Source organism: Oncorhynchus gorbuscha, linkage group LG05, assembly GCF_021184085.1.
Source record: "Oncorhynchus gorbuscha isolate QuinsamMale2020 ecotype Even-year linkage group LG05, OgorEven_v1.0, whole genome shotgun sequence".
Classification (NCBI taxonomy): domain Eukaryota; kingdom Metazoa; phylum Chordata; class Actinopteri; order Salmoniformes; family Salmonidae; genus Oncorhynchus; species Oncorhynchus gorbuscha.
Window position 1 is genome coordinate 19781086 of NC_060177.1, and position 24015 is coordinate 19805100.

Here is a 24015-nt window from a genome sequence, read left to right on the forward strand (position 1 = left end):
TGTTCTTAAGCACGACGCAACGCAGAGTGCCTGGATACAGCACTTAGCTGTGGTATATTGTCCATATACCACAAATCCCTGAGGTGCCTTATTGCTATTATAAACTGGTTACCAATGTAATTAGAGCAGTGAAAAAAAAATGTTTTGTCAAACCCGTGGTATACGGTTTGATAATCAGCATTCAGCATTCAGCATTGTCAGCCAATCAGCATTCAGGGCTCGAACCACAGTTTATAATGTTAGTTTTACACTTAAGACATGACTCTGGCGTTGTGCTGTAGAATTTGTGAATTTTTGTTTAGGCTAATATCTAGTTTGCCTTTTAGTAGCATATACTTACCCTTTTGGTTTTGAAACGTTTGGTTTATTCGGATCCCCATTAGCTTTTGCCGAAGCAGCAACTATTCTTCCTGGGGTCCACACAAAAACAAACCAAAACACGACGAGAACAGTCACACAAATGTTAAATACAACAATATACAAATAATACAACTAAAGAAGGCGTGTGTAGATTGTGTATGATAGTGTTTGTGTGTGTCATTTCACAGTTCCTATTGTGCCATAAGATGTTGTCTTATTTAACATGTTGGTTAAAGGCCAGCAGACTTTGCAGTTTGTATTTTTGTTGTTTTTTCTTTTTTTTTGTATTGAATGGCACAACAGGCGAGTTCATTATGCGTGTGACTCATCCCACTAGCCCACACCTCCTCCCCATCTGCTGCTGTGCTTTAGATGGGAGAGGGAAACGCCATTGATCACCTCTTCTCTCACATGCACGCACACACCCCACCTCCGACGTCACTATCGATCGGCATGTTTAATGTTTCTGTGGGGAACGGAAGACATTTCCCATTGTCATTTTCCATCTGTTGGCCACCAAAAAGCCCTTTTTGTTGATGCAATGTGACAAAAGGCAGAAGTCATAAGCCACAGACAACTTGACTGCAATGTTTTCCTTTCACTTTCTTAAAAAATGCAATGGTTAGGGAGCATCCACTGTTAAGAGACGCTGAGAACAATTTCCCTTCCAACCCAAAATAAATAGGCATATGGTTGTAAAGGCACAGAAAGAAAAAAATAAGATATTGAAAGTACAGTATGGCTAAACTTTGTGTTTACTGAATACTTATGGTTATGTACATGTGACCGACTGAGTTGGAACCCGGGTTTCCTGCACACTACAAGACTGTGTTAGCTCACTGAGCTGAATCGTAGTCATTAGCTCGGGATGTATCACAAGTCCTCAACTCTCAGGCAATGCACAAGCATGTCTTACCAAACCATCTTCATTCAACTTTACCCCCTTTTGAGGATCTTCTTGCAAAGACCAATCTGAGGCATGGCACCAATGTCAACAAATAGGTTCAAACCCGGCAGTCTCGCATGCCACAAGACTGTTATCCCGATGAGCTAAAGCCTAGCCATACACTGGGAGCTAACACAAGTCTTCAGGCAAAGTAACTCTTCACAAAACCACCATGAACCACCTCATCCAGATGAGCTGAATACGTTGGTAAGAATCTACACAAACTGTTATCAAAACAAATTCTATTCAAAATGATTTGTGGTCTAATCAAAAAATGTTTTCTTTCTTCCGTCATACATTTTTTCCAAAGCCATGCCCCATTACACTGGGAGCATAACAATGTGACCACATCTGCTGTAATTGGATGCAAGTGCAATGTAGATAATTGTACTGTAGGCTGCTCTGTAATTGGGCATTTGTGCACACCCTCAATCATTTTTACATAACATTCTTTATAGTAGAAAAATAAAATGAATGGAAAGGCAGAAAAGTAACATTTTGTCACAGAATCTGTGTGGATAACTTGGCCCCCACCTTCTGTTTGACAGCCACACAAAAAAGGCAAAGCATGTCCTGACAGGGAAAAGCTCTGTCTCTGTGACAGGATCAAATAAAAAACATACCTAGTGATATTTAACCCCCTGGTCAACCCCTGCCCCCCTGTTCTTCCTTATGACAATGGAGTGGATCATGTCTGAACCAGTTAGAGGTGACAAGACTAGAATTTTATGGTCGCTCACCCAGACTTTGCCGACAACCTTAGTCTTCTGTCCCAAATAAGACACAAAAGTTGGCAAATTGTTTCCTTTCCAAAATGTAGAGAGATATTTTTGAGGGGTGTAAAAATATACAGTCCCAGTCAAAAGTTTGGAAACCAACTCACTCCTACTTATTCTTTATTTTGACTATTTTCTACATTGTAAAATAATAGTGAAGACATCAAAACTATGAAATAACACATATGGAATCATGTAGTAACCAAACAAGTGTTAAACAAATCAAAATATATTTTTCAAAGTAGCCACCCTTTGCCTTGATGACAGCTTTGCACACTGTTGGCATTCTCTCCTTCACTCTGCAGTCCAACTCATCCCAAACCATCTCAATTGGGTTGAGGTCGAGTGATTGTGGAGGCCAGGTCATTAGATGCAGCACTCCATCACTCTCCTTAACTTGTCATGCTGGTTAAGTGTGCCTTAAATTCTAAATAAATCAGACACTGTCACAAGCAAAGCACTATTACACCTCCTCCTTCATGCTTCACGGTGGGAATCGCACTTGCGGAGATCCTCCGTTCACCTACTCTGCGTCTCACAAAGATAGGGCGGTTGGAACCAAAAATCTCAAATGTAGATGTCACCAACAACTGGAACATCAGCACTCCCCGATGCTTTGTATGAAGGCTTCTGCATTCTGTAAGGACCAACGCCGGGGATGAGAAGCAGGTACGGGGAGTCAAACATTCAATCAGGAACAGACATAAAACAAGACAGGAACAGCGTCAGCACAAGGATATAAGACAATCAATGCAGAAGCATTCATATGAAGCATCAGGGAGTGCTTCGTATGAAGCCGAGCCAGCTCGTCAGGCTGCTACGCCTCCGCCAGATCATCGGGCTCCCACACATCAGCGCGATCGTCAGGCTCTCACACCTCTGCCGCTTTGTCAGGATTTCATACCCAGCTGGCTTGTCCAGCGCCCATTCCTCGGCCGGCCCATCAAATCAAATCAAATTTATTTATTTATATAGCACTTCGTACATCAGCTGATATCTCAAAGTGCTGTACAGAAACCCAGCCTAAAACCCCAAACAGCAAACAATGCAGGTGTAAAAGCACGGTGGCTAGGAAAAACTCCCTAGAAAGGCCAAAACCTAGGAAGAAACCTAGAGAGGAACCAGGCTATGTGGGGTGGCCAGTCCTCTTCTGGCTGTGCCGGGTAGAGATTATAACAGAACATGACCAAGATGTTCATAAATGACCAGCATGGTCGAATAATAATAAGGCAGAACAGTTGAAACTGGAGCAGCAGCACAGTCAGGTGGACTGGGGACAGCAAGGAGCCATCATGTCAGGTAGTCCTGGGGCACGGTCCTAAGGCTCAGGTCCTCTGAGAGAGAGAAAGAAAGAGAGAATTAGAGAGAGCATATGTGGGGTGGCCAGTCCTCTTCTGGCTGTGCCGGGTAGAGATTATAACAGAACATGACCAAGATGTTCAAATGTTCATAAATGACCAGCATGGTTGAATAATAATAAGGCAGAACAGTTGAAACTGGAGCAGCAGCACAGTCAGGTGGACTGGGGACAGCAAGGAGCCATCATGTCAGGTAGTCCTGGGGCACGGTCCTAAGGCTCAGGTCCTCCGAGAGAGAGAGAGAAAGAAAGAGAGAATTAGAGAGAGCATATGTGGGGTGGCCAGTCCTCTTCTGGCTGTGCCGGATGGAGATTATAACAGAACGTGGCCAAGATGTTCAAATGTTCATAAATGACCAGCATGGTTGAATAATAGTAAGGCAGGACAGTTGAAACTGGAGCAGCAGCATGGCCAGGTGGACTGGGGACAGCAAGGAGTCATCATGACAGGTAGTCCTGGGACATGGTCCTAGGGCCCAGGCCAGTTGAAACTGGAGCAGCAGCATGGCCAGGTGGACTGGGGACAGCAAGGAGTCATCATGTCAGGTAGTCCTGGGGCATGGTCCTAGGGCTCAGGTCCTCCGAGAGAGAGAAAGAAAGAGAGAAGGAGAGAATTAGAGAACGCACACTTAGATTCACACAGGACACCGAATAGGACAGGAGAAGTACTCCAGATATAACAAACTGACCCTAGCCCCCCGACACATAAACTACTGCAGCATAAATACTGGAGGCTGAGACAGGAGGGGTCAGGAGACACTGTGGCCCCATCCGAGGACACCCCCGGACAGGGCCAAACAGGAAGGATATAACCCCACCCACTTTGCCAAAGCACAGCCCCCACACCACTAGAGGGATATCTTCAACCACCAACTTACCATCCTGAGACAAGGCCGAGTATAGCCCACAAAGATCTCCGCCACGGCACAACCCAAGGTGGGGGCGCCAACCCAGACAGGCTGACCACAACAGTGAATCAACCCACCCAGGTGACGCACCCCCCCCAGGGACGGCATGAGAGAGCCCCAGCAAGCCAGTGACTCAGCCCCCGTAACAGGGTAGAGGCAGAGAATCCCAGTGGAAAGAGGGGAACCGACCAGGCAGAGACAGCAAGGGCGGTTCGTTGCTCCAGAACCTTTCCGTTCACCTTCCCACTCCTGGGCCAGACTACACTCAATCATATGACCCACTGAAGAGATGAGTCTTCAGTAAAGACTTAAAGGTTGAGACCGAGTTTGCGTCTCTGACATGTGTAGGCAGACCGTTCCATAAAAATGGAGCTCTATAGGAGAAAGCCCTGCCTCCAGCTGTTTGCTTAGAAATTCTAGGGACAATTAGGAGGCCGTCTTGTGACCGTAGCGTACGTGTAGGTATGTACGGCAGGACCAAATCAGAGAGGTAGGTAGGAGCAAGCCCATGTAATGCTTTGTAGGTTAGCAGTAAAACCTTGAAATCAGCCCTTGCTTTGACAGGAAGCCAGTTTTAGAGAGGCTAGCACTGGAGTAATATGATCAAATTTTTTGGTTCTAGTCAGGATTCTAGCAGCCATATTTAGCACTAACTGAAGTTTATTTAGTGCTTTATCCGGGTAGCCGGAAAATAGAGCATTGCAGTAGTCTAACCTAGAAGTGACAAAAGCATGGATTAATTTTTCTGCATCATTTTTGGACAGAAAGTTTCTGATTTTTGCAATGTTACGTAGATGGAAAAAAGCTGTCCTCGAAACAGTCTTGATATGTTCTTCAAAAGAGAGATCAGGGTCCAGAGTAACGCCGAGGTCCTTCACAGTTTTATTTGAGACGACTGTACAACCATTAAGATTAATTGTCAGATTCAACAGAAGATCTCTTTGTTTCTTGGGACCTAGAACAAGCATCTCTGTTTTGTCCGAGTTTAATAGTAGAAAGTTTGCAGCCATCCACTTCCTTATGTCTGAAACACATGCTTCTAGCGAGGGCAATTTTGGGGCTTCACCATGTTTCATTGAAATGTACAGCTGTGTGTCATCCGCATAGCAGTGAAAGTTTACATTATGTTTTCGAATAACATCCCCAAGAGGTAAAATATATAGTGAAAACAATAGTGGTCCTAAAACAGAACCTTGAGGAACACCGAAATTTACAGTTGATTTGTCAGAGGACAAACCATTCACAGAGACAAACTGATATCTTTCCGACAGATAAGATCTAAACCAGGCCAGAACATGTCCGTGTAGACCAATTTGGGTTTCCAATCTCTCCAAAAGAATGTGGTGATCGATGGTATCAAAAGCAGCACTAAGGTCTAGGAGCACGAGGACAGATGCAGAGCCTCGGTCCGATGCCATTAAAATGTCATTTACCACCTTCACAAGTGCCGTCTCAGTGCTATGATGGGGTCTAAAACCAGACTGAAGCATTTCGTATACATTGTTTGTCTTCAGGAAGGCAGTGAGTTGCTGCGCAACAGCCTTCTCTAAAATTTTTGAAAGGAATGGAAGATTCGATATAGGCCGATAGTTTTTTATATTTTCTGGGTCAAGGTTTGGCTTTTTCAAGAGAGGCTTTATTACTGCCACTTTTAGTGAGTTTGGTACACATCCAGTGGATAGAGAGCCGTTTATTATGTTCAACATAGGAGGGCCAAGCACAGGAAGCAGCTCTCAGTAGTTTAGTTGGAATAGGGTCCAGTATACAGCTTGAAGGTTTAGAGGCCATGATTATTTTCATCATTGTGTCAAGAGATATAGTACTAAAACACTTGAGCGTCTCTCTTGATCCTAGGTCCTGGCAGAGTTGTGCAGACTCAGGACAACTGAGGTTTGGAGGAATACGCAGGTTTAAAGAGGAGTCCGTAATGTGCTTTCTAATAATCATAATCTTTTCCTCAAAGAAGTTCATGAACTTATCACTGCTAAAGTGAAAGTCATCCTCTCTTGGGGAATGCTGCTTTTTAGTTAGCTTTGCCACAGTATCAAAAAGGAATTTCGGATTGTTCTTATTTTCCTCAATTAAGTTAGAAAAATAGGATGATCGAGCAGCAGTAAGGGCTCTTCGGTACTGCACGGTACCGTCCTTCTAAGCTAGTCGGAAGACTTCCAGTTTGGTGTGGCGCCACTTCCGTTCCAATTTTCTGGAAGCTTGCTTCAGAGCTCGGGTATTTTCTGTGTACCAGGGAGCTAGTTTCTTATGAGACATTTTTTTAGTTTTTAGGGGTGCAACTGCATCTAGGGTATTGCGCAAGGTTAAATTGAGATCCTCAGTTAGGTGGTTAACGGATTTTTGTCCTCTGGCGTCCTTGGGTAGGCAGAGGGAGTCTGGAAGGGCATCAAGGAATCTTTGTGTTGTCTGTGAATTTATAGCACGACTTTTGATGTTCCTTGGTTGGGGTCTGAGCAGATTATTTGTTGCAATTGCAAACGTAATAAAATGGTGGTCCGATAGTCCAGGATTATGAGGAAAAACATTAAGATCCACAACATTTATTCCATGGGACAAAACTAGGTCCAGCGTATGACTGTGACAGTGAGTGGGTCCAGAGACATGTTGGACAAAACCCACTGAATCGATGATGGCTCCGAAAGCCTTTTGGAGTGGGTCTGTGGACTTTTCCATGTGAATATTAAAGTCACCAAAGATTAGAATATTATCTGCAATGACTACAAGGTCCGATAGGAATTCAGGGAACTCAGTGAGAAACGCTGTATATGGCCCAGGAGGCCTGTAAACAGTAGCTATAAAAAGTGATTGAGTAGGCTGCATAGATTTCATGACTAGAAGCTCAAAAGACGAAAACGTCATTTTTTTTTTTTTTGTAAATTGAAATTTGCTATCGTAAATGTTAGCAACACCTCCGCCTTTGCGGGATGCACGGGGGATATGGTCACTAGTGTAGCCAGGAGGTGAGGCCTCATTTAACACAGTAAATTCATCAGGCTTAAGCCATGTTTCAGTCAGGCCAATCACATCAAGATTATGATCAGTGATTAGTTCATTGACTATAATTGCCTTTGAAGTAAGGGATCTAACATTAAGTAGCCCTATTTTGAGATGTGAGGTATAATGATCTCTCTCAGTAATGACAGGAATGGAGGTGGTCTTTATCCTAGTGAGATTGCTCAGGCGAACACCGCCATGTTTAGTTTTGCCCAACCTAGGTCGAGGCACAGACACGGTCTCAATGGTGATAGCTGAGCTGACTACACTGACTATGCTAGTGGCAGACTCCACTATGCTGGCAGGCTGGCTAATAGCCTGCTGCCTGGCCTGCACCCTATTTCATTGTGGAGCTAGAGGAGTTAGAGCCCTGTCTATGTTGGTAGATAAGATGAGAGCACCCCTCCAGCTAGGATGGAGTCCGTCACTCCTCAGCAGGTCAGGCTTGGTCCTGTTTGTGGGTGAGTCCCAGAAAGAGGGCCAATTATCTACAAATTCTATCTTTTGGGAGGGGTAGAAAACAGTTTTCAACCAGCGATTGAGTTGTGAGACTCTGCTGTAGAGCTCATCACTCCCCCTAACTGGCAGGGGGCCAGAGACAATTACTCGATGCCGACACATCTTTCTAGCTGATATGCACGCAGAAGCTATGTTGCGCTTGGTGATCTCTGACTGTTTCATCCTAACATCGTTGTTGCCGACGTGGATAACAATATCTCTATACTCTCTACACTCGCCAGTTTTAGCTTTAGCCAGCACCATCTTCAGATTAGCCTTAACGTCGGTAGCCCTGCCCCCTGGTAAACAGTGTATGATCGCTGGATGATCAGGCTTGTGGTGGGGTGGTGGGTACTGTAACGCCTGTGCCTGCTCCCTCTCCCTGGAGCTCGAAGATGCCACGCTCCCCAGCATTATGCACTCCTGCCACCATCAGTACACACACATGCCTTTCCCCGTCACTCGCATCAGCGTATTATTGGACTCACCGGGACTCAATCACCGGTTTTTGTTACCTCCCTTATATTTGTCAGTTCCCCATCTCTGTTACCTGCTGCTGCATTGATTGTTGATTGTAATTGTGTACCCGTGTGCTGACGCAGTTCCTGTCTTGTTCTTTGTCAGTTCCTTATTTAAATGTTCTACTCCCCATACCTGCTTCTCGAATCCAGCGTCGGTTCTTTCACTGTATACCAACCCTACCTTGTTACGACACAACTGATTGGCTCAGAAGCATTAAGAAAGAAAGAAATTCCACAAATGAACTTTTAATAAGACACACCTGTTAATTGAAATGCATTCCAGGTGACTACTTCATGAAGCTGGTTAAGAGAATGCCAAGAGTGTGCAAAGCTGTCATCAAGGCAAAGGGTGGCTACTTTCAAGAATCTAAAATCTAAAATATATTAGGTTTCCAAACTTTTGACTTGTACTGTATATTTACTATAAACTTCATAAATTACATCCTGTAAGAGTTCAACTGCCTTTTTACTGTAATAATTCATCCTATAACTAGTGGGTTGGAAAAGTATCCTTATTTCCTGCAGTACTGCCTTGATTCATTCTTTCCTCCCCTCCTGTACATCTCACAGAGTTGGTTAGTGACTCTACGAATTTAAGATCTCAGCCTTCGTCTCCTATACTTGTTGTCCTGCTGTAATGAAGTATGAATAATAACTGTCTACAAATTGTTCATTTAAAAATATATAATTTATAAAACCATTTGTTTATCGTAGAACAACTAGATGCTATCTATATGGAAGGCTCTTAGTTTTCCAACTCTGTGCTGCATATGAGGGTGCGACCTATCCTTCCACCAAAAACGTACCGACAGTCTGACCAGCGTGGTCATCCAATGGATGTGGATATGTAACCCAATACCCGAGAGTCTTCAATTCAAGCTGGAAACCGTAGCTGTGAGCCAAAACAGTCGGGGAGTGAATAGACTTTACATAGACTGATCTATAAGCAAATTACCTTGATTAACAAGTTATATCTTAACTTGTTTATGCTCATTGTGTTTTGTTCACTGGAAGAGAACAGCTCTGTAGGTGTTTTAAAAAGATGTCTTGATGACTCAATTATTTGACAAACCACTGAAGTAAAAGAGAGAGACGGCTAGGTAGTAGAGAAACAGCTATGTAGTGATTTTCTCAGAAAATAATCAATGGGTAATTTCTACAAAACTATGTAGTGATTTTCTCAGACAAATACTTTTGACAAATGTCATCAATATTATTTACTATGTTCAACAATTTTACCATTTGTTTATTTGAATGCTCATTCACAGACAGCCATTTTCCACAATCCCCATTCACAGTGATGCAGAGAGTGATCAATCAATCATTCAAATTTATTTATAAAGCCCTTCTTACATCAGTTGATGTCACAAAGTTCTGTACAGAAACCCAGCCGAAAACCCCAAACAGCAAGCAATGCAGGTGTCGAAGCACGATGGCTAGGAAAAACTCTCAGAAAGGCCAAAACCTAGGAAGAAACCTAGAGAGGCGGCAGCGTAGCCTAGTGGTTAGAGCGTTGGACTAGTAACCGGAAGGTTGCGAGTTCAAACCCCCGTTCAAACAAGGTACAAATCTGTCGTTCTGCCCCTGAACAGGCACTGTTCCCAGGCCGTCATTGAAAATAAGAATATGTTCTTAACTGACTTGCCTGGTTAAATAAAGGTCAAATTAAAAATTAAATTAAAAAGAGGAGCCTGTCCTCTTCTGGCTGTGCTGAGTGGAGATTATAACATGGCCAAGATGTTCATAGATGACCAGCAGGTTCAAGTAATGATAATCACAGTGGTTGTCAAGGGTGCAACAGGTACCTCAGGAGTAAATGTCAGTTAGCTTTTCATAGCCGATCATTCAGAATATCTCTACCGCTCCTGCTGTCTCTGGGGAGTTGAAAACAGCAGGTCTGGGACAGGTAGCACACCTGGTGAATAGGTCAGGGTTCCATAGCCGCAGGCAGAACAGTTGAAACTGGAGCAGCAGCACGACCAGGTGGACTGGGGACAGCAAGGAGTCATCATGCCAGGTCGTCCTGAGTGAGTGAGTGAGTGAGTGAGTGAGTGAGTGAGTGAGTGAGTGAGTGAGTGAGTGAGTGAGTGAGAGAGAGAGAGAGAAAATAAATAAATAAATGCTGGAGGCTAAGACAGGAGGGGTCACTGTGACCCCCGTCCAACGATACCCCCGGACAGGGCCAAACAGGCAGGATATAACCCCACCACCGACTTTGCAAAAGCACAGCCCCCACACCACTAGAGGGATATCTTCAACCACCAACTTACCATCCTGAGACAAGGTTGAGTATAGCCCACAGAGATATCCTCCACGGCACAACCCAAAGGGGGCCGCCAACCCGGAAAGGAAGATCACGTCAGTGACTCAATCCACTCAAGTGATGCACCCCTCCTAGGGATGGCAATGAAGAGCACCAGTAAGCCAGTGACTCAGCCCCAGTAATCGGGTTAGAGGCAGAGAATCCCAGTGGAGAGAGGGGAACTGACCAGGCAGAGACATCAAGGGCGGTTCGTTACTCCAGTGCCTTTCCGTTCCCCTTCACACTCCTGGGCCAGACTACACTCAATCATAGGACCTACTGAAGAGATGAGTCTTCAATAAAGACTTAAATGTTGAGACCATGTCTGCGCCTCTCACATGGACAGGCAGACCATTCCATAAAAATGGAGCACTATAGGAGAAAGCCCTGCCTCCAGCTGTTTGCTTAGAAATTCTAGGGACATTAAGGAGGCCTGTGTCTTGTGAACGTTGTTGTGGAAATTTCCTGTATTACCAAATCATGAGAGAGCAAACCACACACAAGTCAGAGTTATCATAAAGTCAATTTTTAATTATATGAGCTTCACCATAGCCCTGTGACTCTCAGATCAATTCAGTGTCTATAAATGTATTCTCTGAGAGTGCTTACAAAACAGTCCTTAGTATCATTTATAGCCAAGACACACCAATCAAAACTCGCATGACGAATAACAGATCTTAGGAAATAACCTTTTACCAGAAAAAGGAGTATCCCATAATTTATAGAATTAGCTATAAATTATCGTTCAGTTTGGTCTCCTAAACAAAAGCTCTTATCTCGTTCTTTGTACCACTTAGAACCAAAAACATTAACTCATCCATTGGCATATATCAAATACACCCCCTCCTGAACAAGCTTACAGAGAGATGTGACTGGCACACAGACATTGTGGAGCCACCTAACTGGTTCCCCATTAATCACACCATCCCTTCACACGGTTTAGGAATAGTTTACAGACACATTCACAGATAAGACTAACCCGACCTCTCCCCTCTCTGGGCCCCAAGTAACTTTTCCCACATAAGCATGCTTATACATATTAAGAAAACATCTTATTTATAAATGTTACCTAAAGAATTCTGATTCTGCCACGACACCGTAGCATACGTGTAGGTATGTACGGCAGGACCAAATTCGAAAGATAGGTAGAAGCAAGCCCATGTAATGCTTTGTAGGTTAGCAGTAAAACCTTGAAATCAGCCCTTGCCTTAACCGGAAGCCTGTGTAGAGGCTAGCACTGGAGTAATATGATCACATTTTTTGGTTCTTGTCAAGATTTTAGCAGCCGTGTTTAGCACTAACTGAAGTTTATTTAGTGCTTTAGCCAGAAAGTAGAGCATTGCAGTAGTCAAAAAAGTGGCAAAAGAATGGATAAATTTTTCTGCATAATTTTTTGACAGAAAGTATCTGATTTTTGCAATGTTACGTAGATGAAAAAAAGCGGTCCTTGAAACAGTCTTGATATGTTCATCAAAAGAGAGATCAGGGTCCAGAGTAAAGCCAAGGTTTATTTGAGATGACTGTACAACAATCAAGATTAATTGTCCGATTCAACAGAAGATCTCTTTGTTTCTTGGGATCTAGAACAAGCATCTCTGCTTTGTCCGAGTTTAAAAGTAGAACATTTGCCGCCATCCACTTCCTTATGTCTGAAAACACAGCCTTCCAGGGAGAGCAATTTTGGGGTACACCATGTTTCATCGAAATGTACAGCTGTGTGTCATCCGCACAGCAGTGAAAGTTTACATTGTGTTTCCGAATGACATAATTCGGTAAAATATATAGTGAAAATAGTGGTCCTAAAACGGAGCCTTGAGGAACACCGACATTTACAGTTGATTTGTCAGAGCAAAAACCATTCACAGAGACAAACTGATATCTAAACCAGGCCAGAACTTGTTCGTAGGCCAATTTGGGTTTCCAATCTCTCCAAATGAATGTGGTGATCGATGGTATCAAAAGCAGCACTAAGGTCTAGGAGCACGAGGACAGATGCATAGCCTCGGTCTGACGCCATTATGATGGGGTCTAAAACCAGATTGAAACGTTTTGTATACATTGTTTGTCTTCAGGAAGGCAGTGAGTTGCTGCGCAACAGCTTTTTCTAAAAATGTTGAGAGGAATGGGAGACTTGATACAGGCCAATAGTTTTTTATATTTTCTGGGTCAAGGTTTGGCTTTTTCAAGAGAGGCTTTATTACTGCCACTTTTAGTGAGTTTGGTACACATCCGGTGGCTAGAGAGTCGTTTATTATGTTCAACATAGGAGGGCCAAGCACAGTAAGCAGCTCTCTCAATGGTTTAGTTGGAATAGGGTCCAGTATGCAGCTTGAATGTTTAGAGGCCATGATTATTTCCATTAATGTGTCGAGATAAAATACTAAAAAATGTGATTGTCTCCCTTGATCCTAGGTCCTGGTAGAGTTGTGAAGACTCAGGACAACTGAGCTTTAGAGGAATACGCAGATTTAAAGAGGAGTCCGAAATGTATATTTATATTATATTTTTCTCAAAGAATTTCATGATTTTATCACTGCTTAAGTGAAAGCCATCCTCTCTTGGGGAATGCTGCTTTTTAGTTAGCTTTGCAACAGTATCAATTTTTTTTGGGGGGGTGATTGTTATTTTCCTTAATTAAGTTGGAAAAATAGGATGATCGAGCAGCAGTGAGGGCTCTTCGATACTGCACGGTACGTCTTTCCAAGCTAGTCGGAAGACTTCCAGTTTGGTGTAGCGCCATTTCTGTTCCAATTTTCTGGAAGCTTGCTTTAGTGCTCGGGTAATTTTCTGTATACCAGGGAGCTAGTTTCTTATGACAAATGTTTTTTGTTTTTAGGGTTGCGACTGCATCTAGGGTATTGCACAAGGTTAAATTGAGTTCCTCAGTTAGGTGGTCAACTGAGTTTTGTACTCTGACGTCCTTGGGTAGGTGGAGGGAGTCTGGAAGGGCATCTAGGATTCTTTGGGTTATCCGAGAATTTACAGCACAACTTTTGATGATCCTTGGTTGGGGGTCTGAGCAGATTATTTGTTGCGATTGCAAACGTAATAAAATGGTGGTCCGATAGTCCAGGATTATGAAGGATAACATTAAGATCCACAACATTTATTCCACAGGAAAAAACTAGGTCCAGTGTATGACTGTGGCAGTGAGTAGGTCCGGAGACATGTTGGACAAAACCCACTGAGTCGATGATGGCTCTGAAAGCCTTTTGGAGTGGGTCCATGTGAATATTAAAGTCACCAAAAATTAGAATATTATCTGCCATGACTACAAGGTCCTATAGGAATTCAGGGAACTCAGTGAGATGTGCTGTATATGGCCCATGAGGCCTGTAAACAGTAGCTATAAAAAGTGATTGAGTAGGCTGCATAGATTTCATGACTAGAAGCTCAAAAGATGAACACTTTTTTTGTAAATTGAAATGTGCTATTGTAAATGTTAGCAACACCTCTGCGGGATGCGCGGGGGATATGGTCACTAGTGTAACCAGGAGGGGAGGCCTCATTTAACACAGTGAATTCATCAGGCTTAAGCCATGTTTCAGTCAGGCCAATCACATCCAGATTATGATCAGTGATTAGTTCATTGACTATAACTGCATTGGAAGTGAGGGATCTAACATTAAGGAGCCCTATTTTGAGATGTATCACAATGTCTTTCAATAATGGCAGGAATGGAGGAGGTCTTTATTCCAGTGAGATTGCTAAGGCGAACAACGCCATGTTTAGTTTTGCCCAACCTAGGTCGAGGCACCAACATGGTCTCAATGGGGATAGCTGAGCTCACTACACTGACTGTGCTAGTGGCAGACTCCACCAAGCTGGCAGTCTGGCTAACAGCCTGCCAGCTGCCTGGCCTGCCTGGCAGCCTGGCCTGCACCCTATCTCATTGTGGAGCTAGGGGAGTTAGAGCCCTGTCTCTATTCGTAGATAAGATGAGAGCACCCCTCCTGCTAGGATGGAGTCCGTCACTCCTCAACAAGCCAAGATTCAATCTTGCAACCTTACAGCGCTAACCACCTGCCTCTCATTGCACTCCACGTGGAGCTTGCCTGTTATGCGAATGCAGTACAAGCCAAGTTAAGTTGCTATCTAGCATTAAACTTATCTTTATAAAAAAACAATCAATCAATCATAATCACTAGTTAACTACACATGGTTGATGGTATTACTAGCTTATCTAGTGTGTCCTGCGTTGTCTATAATTGATGCAATGCAGGGGGATGATTTAACAAAAGCGCATTTGCGAAAAAAGCACAATCGTTGCACGGCTGTACCTAACCATAAACACCAATGCTTTTCTTAAAATCAATACACAGAAGTACATATTTTTAAACCTGCATATTTATCTAAAATAAATCCAGGATAGCAGGCAATATTAACCAGGTGAAATTGTGTCACTTCTCTTGCGTTCATTGCACACAGAGTCAGGGTATATGCAACAGTTTGGGCCGCCTAGCTCGTTGCGAACTAATTTGCCAGAATTTTACGCAATTATGACATATCATTGAAGGTTTGTGCAATGTAACAGGAATATTTAGACTTATGGATGCCATCCGTTAGATAAAATGCGGAACGGTTCCGTATTTCACTGAAATAATAAACGTTTTGTTTTCGAGATGATAGTTTCCGGATAATAACACACATTTCTGTGTGTTATTATGTTATAATTAAGTCTACGATTTGATAGAGCAGTCTGACTGAGTGATGGTAGGCACCAGCAGGCTCGTAAGCATTCATTCAAATGGCACTTTCGTGCGTTTTGCCAGCAGCTCGTCACTGTGCTTCAAGCATTGAGCTGTTTATTACTTTAAGCCTATCAACTGGCTGGTGTAACCGATTTGAAACGGCTAGCTAGTTAGCGGGGTGCGCTCTAATAGCGTTTCAAATGTCACTCGCTCTGAGACTTGGAGTGGTTGTTCCCCTTGCTCTGCATGGGCTGCGGATTTTGTGGAGCGATGGGTAATGATGCTTCGAGGGTGGCTGTTGTCGAGCCCAGGTAGGGGCGAGGAGAGGGATGGAAGCTATACTGTTACACTGAAAATACTAAAGTGCCTATAAGAACATCAAATAGTCAAAGGTATATGAAATACAAATGGTATAGAGTGAAATAGTCCTATAAATACTATATTAACTACAACCTAAATCCTCTTACCTGGGAATATTGAAGTCTCATGTTAAAAAGAACCACCAACTTTCATATGTTCTCATGTTCTGAGCAAGGAACTTAAACGTTAGCTTTTTTACATGGCACATATTACTTTCTTCTCCAACACTTTGTTTTTGCATTATTTAAACCAAATTGAACATGTTTCATTATTTATTTGAGGCTAAATGGATTTTATTGATGTATTATATTAAGTTAAAATAAGTGTTCATTCAGTATTGCTGTAATTGTCATTATTACAAATACATTTTTAAAAAATTGTCCGATTAATCGGTATCGGCTTTTTTGGTCCTCCAATAATCGCTATCGGCGCTGAAAAATCATAATCGGCCGACCTCTACTCTCTACACTCGACAGTTTTAGCTTTAGCCAGCACCATCTTCAGATTAGCCTTAACGTTGGTAGCCCTGCCCCCTGGTAAACAGTCTATGATCACTGGATGATTCATTTGAAGTCTGATACTGTGGGTAATGGAGTCGCCATTGACTAGGGTTTTCAATTTGTCAGAGCTAATGGTGAGAGGCTTCGGCGTCTCAGACCCCGTAACGGGAGGTGTAGAGACCCGAGAAGGCTTGTGATAAAGTATGTGCAGGGGCTTAGATCGTCCAGGGAATTTGGGGCTGGGGTGTAGCTTGGACGGCAGGCTGAGTTGACAAAGATCTTTCAAGAGAGGCAAGGATGACTAAACAATTGACTTTTTGATGCGATTGGAGAACTGTCTATCTAGATAGCTGTTGTGTGTTTTGTGACAACTAAAAGAGACTCAAACAGTATGGTTGGTTAAAAGGTTCTTCAAATGTTCACAACTATGTTTAAGTGCATGATAGCAATTAATACAATGGCAATAATATATAATATAATTGCAATTATATGATTGGACATTTCATGATTATTAAGTCTTTCATAGTGTAATAGTGCATTAGGAATTGAGGTATGCTAACTAATCATTCTCTGAGCAATCACCTTAGAAATGAGGACCATGTATAGGCTAATTGATAGAGTGTTGTCATTGTAAGGCCTCTGAAAGCACTGTCCTTGACATCAGAATACCTATTGTCTGTGTCCATAGGTTGTTCTGGACATGACTTTTGGAGGTGGAGGTCACACCAAAGCCATCCTGAGGGCATCTCCTGAGGTGACAGTCGTGGCCCTAGACCGAGACCCCACAGCATTCAGCTTAGCTCAACAGCTGGCCAAGGAACACAGGTGATTGCCTTTTTTATTATAATTACAGTGGTGTGTATAATATTGCTATACATTGTACATAAGTCACATATTTCACAGATTTGCAAGTCAAAATACATTTGTTTGCAAATGTAATCTCCATGTAGAAATGTCAATGAACATGAAGGGATCCTTTGGGATTTTCTTCTTCCCCAGAGTCAGATGAACTCATTTTTATGTCTCTGCGTGCAGTATGAAGGAAGTTGCTAACTAGTTACAAATTGTGCTAACGTTAGACACAAATAAATAAAAATGGTATACACGACTTCATCTGACTGGGAAAGTAGATAAAGGGTCTCATTGCCAAAATCCCAAAGGATCCCTTTAACACATCTTAATATGCAGTAACATATAAGTCATTGTAAATTGTGTAGGCTACCTACAATGCAATTAATTTCACTGTACCTGCTTACATTATGATTAATATATACATGCTTTAGAGGCAGTTATTTGAAGTGAGACTACAAAACAGTATAGACACTCTAATGAAGTCTGATTCACAATATCTCTACTGCCGAATGTGATTGGTATGTGCCTGCATTGTTAATGCTGTTATGTGGGTTATTTTCCCTCAAAGTTATACAGTCAACAATTTATGGATCATAGTTTAGATTGAAGGTTAGCTAGATCATGATACAGCCTTTTGCATCCCAGCGCCCAACCCTCTCCACCTCCCTGCCAACCTTCAAACCCTGAAAGAAAATGAATCACTGAGTAACTGCTGTTAAAGCCCCTTGTTTCACAAACCATCCACATCCATTGTGTCAGGGAGACTTAAACCCAGTCCCCCCACGCTTAGCTGGTGGGCCTGGCGTCTCATTTGTCAGAACAGAGGCCCACGGCCCCAGTATGAGGGAGATGCTGCCTCCCACTGAGGTTCCGTCAGTGGTGAGTGGGAGGTAAAGAGAGAGGAGAGCCCAGCAAACTTCGAAGAGAGAGGAGGGAGACACCGGGCCACTGTGTTTAATAATGAGGGAGAGAAGGAGTGTGTGCGAGAGCGAGCGAGAGCGCATGAGGGAGGATGAAAATGAGATGTTCCTAAGACCATGGCGTGGGTAGGAATCCTTTTACGTAGATTCCGGGGAAACCTCTCTCGGGGGGGAATGTCTGCTACACCAACGTGACTATGAGAGGGGGATGAGACGGAAGAGAGAAAATCAGAGTACGCCATTCTGTCAGCAGCAATATACCCCAGCTATAAACCCTTCCACACCCACTCACGATTTGAGAGAAGCCAGAGAAATCTAGCAATTAGCTAATATTATTGGAAGCCTGTATAAAAGACCCTTGCAGCCCACGTAATGCCTCCACACAACAGGGCTGGAGAGCATTCTCTTCTCTCTCTCGTATTTCTATCCTCACTGATTTCACTTCTCTTTTGCCTTGCAAAAAGTACAGCCTTGATGCAAACTATTGAAGAGCGATGTGAATCTGCACTTATGTAATTGCTTAGATTAGTGCCCAGAGGAAGAGTTCGATTTTCTAGCGTAGTAGACGCCCTGACAACTTTCGCATTGGTTGCAGTGGTCTGAGGGGTATCCTACGAAGGAAGCTGGATCTACTCAGGGTTTTCTAAAGCTAACCAGCTTCAATTAGCTTCAGATTCCAACTCAGGCTTTATCTGTATTACTATGGTATGAAGCCTGCCGCAAACTCTATCAGGCTTGTAACTGTGCGTACATGTCACACATGGCTAGTCGAAAGCTGAACTCTTCATTGAGACAATGCTGAAACATCAAGCAATGGGCAAATCAGTTGCACATTTTCATTTGTGCCAAAATCAAAATGAAAGAAGGCCTGAGACGATACCAGTATCGCAATATTTTTTTCCTTGCCAAAAATGGAAACGCGAAGCAGATCAAAGTCTTTGGTCCTTTCTAAACCTGCTGTATGTGAAATAGTGTGTGCTTGAGCTTGGAAAATCAATACATGTAACTCTGAATGACATCGTGTTGTTTGTTTCCAAAGTTAGGGCGGTTTTCCTAAAGAAGGTAAATCCACTTTGTGTTTTGTTTCCTTGCCACGACACTAAACAGTATTGATACTGTTATTGTCCAGGCCGTAATGTTGAGACTTAATTCTCTATTCTGAGTGTGACAATATTGTGGAGATTCTACGCACTAGTCTATTACCAGCGATATCTTTCTTATTGCTGTTACTTACGTACTTTATGTGTGTGCAACTTTTAGGTGGAAAATTGACAAAAGCCACATCTGGGGGGGAAAAGAGAAAGTAAATTACTAGTGATTGGTGTCTGCGTGTCATTGATTTGCATGGGGTGATTAGCATTTAGTAAATAACCTGATATATCATGTTTACTTTAGACACCATTCCACTCTCCTAGGGTGAAATCTAGTGAACAGGCCTACCAGGGAGAAGAAAGGGGAAACGACATGAGTTGTGGCACTCTACTGAGAATCTACGTAGCTCTAACTCTTTTTAGTCTTAGACATACATCTTAAACACTTCATGCTAAATTTGTTTATTTTTAAGTTTAGTTTAAACTTCTAGAGTTGAGGTTGCTTAAGTTCACATTCCAAACCAAACACAAGCATCTTTCGCCGGTGGTACTTTGTGTGTTCTTTTTTCATGTCCTGTAGATATTTTAATCACTGCTCCCTGCTGAAAGCAATCAATCAGCATCTTGTCTTAGGCCTTAGTGACGCAGGTAGAGGAGCTGAGCAGGTCAACACTGGGGAATATTTCAGACTTGATTTGTGGAGAAGCAGCGCGTCACGTTGGACACACACACACACGCTTAGCACTCAACGGTGAGGACTCCTGGCACTTTTACCTCAAGATGGGGCGTTGGGAGGGGAATGGCATCTGCGGATGTGTGTTTTCAAGTGCTGCTGAAAATAGTGCATTTTTGTGTAATGTTCAGGTTACAGTCATGAAAATGGAAAACAATCTTTACACAGTACATCTGTGTCATCCGTCAGAGGAAGTTTTTTATTTTTTAAATTTTATTTTACCAGGCAAGTCAGTTAAGAACATATTCTTATTTTCAATGACGGCCTGGGAACAGTGGGTTAACTGCCTGTTCAGGGGCAGAACGACAGATTTGTACCTTGTCAGCTCGGGGGTTTGAACTCGCAACCTTCCGGTTACTAGTCCAACGCTCTAACCACTAGGTTACGCTGCCGCCCCAAGTGCTTCAAAGATTAAACAAACCAACAGAGGAATTGTATTATTAATTATTTTTTAATTGAACCTTTATTTAACTAGGCAAGTCAGTAAAGAACAAATTCTTATTTACAATGACAGAATATGTGTAGGCAAACCCTTATCTGCTCTACTTCAAACCCAGATAACCAGGTGACAGACACTCATATGAAGAAGACTGCAGCAGCTCAAAGCTCTGTTCCTTTATTAAGGTCCTGCTCCAGGGCACCAATACTACCACCAATACTTACTTCCAGGATGGGCCTACAGTACACAGACAGGGGAAGGGATTTCTTTATAAAATTTGTGGACAACTGAGGACATTTTCTGGGGCAAGTAGCAAAAATAGATGCAAGCTGAGCACTTGTGGAGAACCTTGACAGAAATTGGAACAGGGTGTTGATTAAGAAAGACAAAGTTTTGCCGTTTAATGGCCAATCTTCACACGTCCTGAAGACCCTAATGAACTTAAATGGAAGCATTTCCCAGAACACCTTTTAATGTGATATGTGACATGGAAGTTGTAGTGACTACAGACAGTCAGAGCCTCAGTGTTAACATCTCATCTGACGAATGGCGCTCTTTGCAGGACAGTAACCCCAGTCACCTCCCTGGGGCATTGGGGCCTACCTTGTCCAGAGGGAAGAGTGTCCCTACTGGCCATAGTTTGACACATGCACGTGAAGGAGAGTGGTTGTAACAATAACCAGTTCATCATTTAATTTTTTTAACAAGGTTGCCCTGCCTGGAGCCCTGTTACCTCACTCAGCAGGGCAGGGCATCGTCCAGCATTATTTAAGGTCATTCAATCCACCATATGCCCCAATGTGGCCTTCTCTTCAATCATTTAACATGTTGTAGGTGGGCCAGGGGAGATGGCATTTAAAACAACAACAACCTTTTATTCAGTTCTAAGTTAAGAATGATGTCAATGTTGTGGGTTGCACAATTACATATAGATCAGTTCTCTAAAGCAATTATAAGCCTATACTTGGACCACACACACCACACACACACACACACACACACACACACACACACACACACACACACACACACACACACACACACACACACACACACACACACACACACACACACACACACACACACACACACACACACACACACACACACACACACACACACACACACACACACACTTCTGAAACTGGGCATGTTTAATAATATAACACCTTACATAAGGCATTTATATATCCAACCATGTGTCTAAGCCACATAAAGAAGTTAATCAATAAAAAAACATTATAACTGTTTTGCATATTCTTAAATCCTCCTGTGACTCACAGAAACAGAGCATCGGAGCCTCCTCAGTGTGTTGGGGAGTTCAACCGGCATAGCTGAGGGTGTGTAGAAAAAAATAACCAGGATCTTAAATATAGTAACTGAAAATGGTTACTAATGATAAGGAAATTGCCCACTTGGTCAGTGTCTCATCTCTTTCAATTAATAAAGCCCATAGATTAAAATCCCTTACTAAGAAAGCTCTATCATGATTTTTGTAGTTCAACACGTTTTTAGCCATAACTACTATAAGAACAGTTTGTTAGGGTCTTTGTCTCTTCATGACTTAATCCACCTCCTCTCCTTGCCTGCCTGCCTTATTGCTGAAGACAATGTAAGATTTGTGGAGGAGGCTAGAAGAGTTGATACGACACCATCTGTACCAAACCAAGTTTATGATTAAACCTTACGATGCATTTAAACAAGTCAACTACCTGGATGAAATTAAATGTATCTCCACACACTGTGTTGTTTACCATGGTAACCAAGTTTAATTGAATTAGGGAGATTACAAAGGTTTGTACATTTTAGATTTTATGTCCATGAAACAATGTATGGATAATATGATATCCCTTCAGTTTTCCTACACTTTATTACATTTTATACTCAATGTAACTTTTTAGGGGACTTCAGTCTCTGAAGGGAGTGAAATGCATCAAGAGTCCTGATTGATGAAAATGGTCTTAAACCAATGAGCTGCAGAAGCAATAAATTCTCAGCATATTGACATAAGGTCTTACTGTATACTGTGTTGGTACACAGTAGGCATGGTTGCTCTGTCTGGGGGCACTGCTCTGTTGAGATGGGACTGGGTGGGGGTGGACGAGTCTGAGAAGCAAGTGGGTGTGGAGAATGCCTTGCTATAGATTTTACAGCATATTAATGACTGCAGCGAAGAATGGAAAACTTCTAGAGCATGATAAGGAAAAGCCCTGGCCTGACAGCGCGGGCGAGATGCTGCACTCAACCTTTGGTCTCTCAAGCGTCAGTGGGTGTATAAACACAAGGACCCCAAGGGCTGCTTGGTAACGCCCCTTGCTAAGCCGTTAGTGGGAGAGACCTTATCGAGATGGCCACTGCTATTATATCTTTATTGCCGCAATGGGGGTCTTTTATTTTATTTCAACAAGACTATTGAGAGGAGATTAGTGGATGTTAGATGCGGAGGGATTGCAATTGTCTGCGGTGCTGAGATGTGGAAGACGTTATATGTCAGGTTGGTGTGGTGTCGTAAGACCTCGCCTCTGTCTCTCCCTTTCTGCCTGCCAGTGTTGGGTGACCCCTCAGGCTGATTTATGGCTGCCCCTCTAGCTCACACCAGCCATCATCTCTGCTGACTATCTGAAAAGGTCATATGAAAAATGCATGACCGTGATTGGAAGATCCCACTACCTGTGTGTGTGGCAGAAGTCTGTGTCTTGTACAGGGCTGTCTGTGTGTTGAGGCAGGAGTCTGTGTCTTGTACAGGGCTGTCTGTGTGTTGAGGCAGAAGGCTGTGTCTTGTACAGGGCTGTGTTTGTGTTGAGGCAGGAGTCTGTGTCTTGTACAGGGTTGTCTGTGTGTTGAGGCAGAAGGCTGTGTCTTGTACAGGGCTGTGTGTTGTACAGGAATGATTTGCATGGGGATGGGGTCCAGAGGAGACAGGTGTTGAACAGCAAGGAAAGGGTGACTTTTTCTGTCCACCCCTTTTGCTTTAAAGGTTGTTATAGTGCTTTTTATTTGTCTCATTAGCATTCATAACAAACAGGAAGAGTCAACAGGAGTTTTTGTACAAATTCTTGTACAGTATTTCTGACCTGTGTTGAATGTGTTTACATAATCTGTACCCATTTCTCCATGTCTCTTTCCTGACATTTAATTATCTGATGAAAGCCCCCCCCCCCCCCCCTCCTCCCTCCCCCAGTGGCCGGGTGCACCCGTTACTGGGACGTTTCAGTGAGCTGGGAGCCCTGCTGTCTAGACTGAGGTTGCAGTCAGGTAGTGTGGATGCTGTTCTTCTGGATGCTGGCTGCTCCTCCATGCAGATGGACTGTCCCAAGAGAGGATTCTCCCTCAGTAAGGATGGCCCTCTGGACATGAGGATGGATGCAGACAGGTGGGACTACGCATAATCACCCCTACACTGCTGATGCGCTCTTAAAGTGGCAGTGCACGGTGAAGGCTCAGTGCACGATTTCGCCACAAGTTGCACAAAGTATTATTATCATTTTAAGTCCATCACTATATATATATATATATATATATGTATATATTTATAAATATTTATTTATATATATTTATTTTTATATATATATAATTATATATACAGTGGGGCAAAAAAGTATTTAGTCAGCCACCAATTGTGCAAGTTCTCCCACTTAAAAAGATGAGAGGCCTGTAATTTTCATCATAGGTACACTTCAACTATGACAGACAAAATGAGAAATCCAGAAAATCACATTGTAGGATTTTTATTGAATTTATTTGCAAATGATGGT

The 24015-nt window shown here is 42.9% G+C and overlaps 1 protein-coding gene across 3 annotated transcripts in view; it reads left to right on the top strand.

The window, feature by feature from the left end:
• mettl15 (methyltransferase like 15) overlaps positions 1-24015 on the top strand; it is a 60780-nt gene that overhangs the window by 25351 nt on the left and 11414 nt on the right. For all 3 annotated transcript variants that reach the window (XM_046349183.1, XM_046349184.1, XM_046349182.1), the window contains exons 3-4: positions 16914-17050; positions 23442-23633. In XM_046349183.1, the coding sequence (XP_046205139.1) occupies positions 16914-17050; positions 23442-23633 (329 nt within the window). The remainder of the gene's footprint in view (positions 1-16913; positions 17051-23441; positions 23634-24015) is intronic.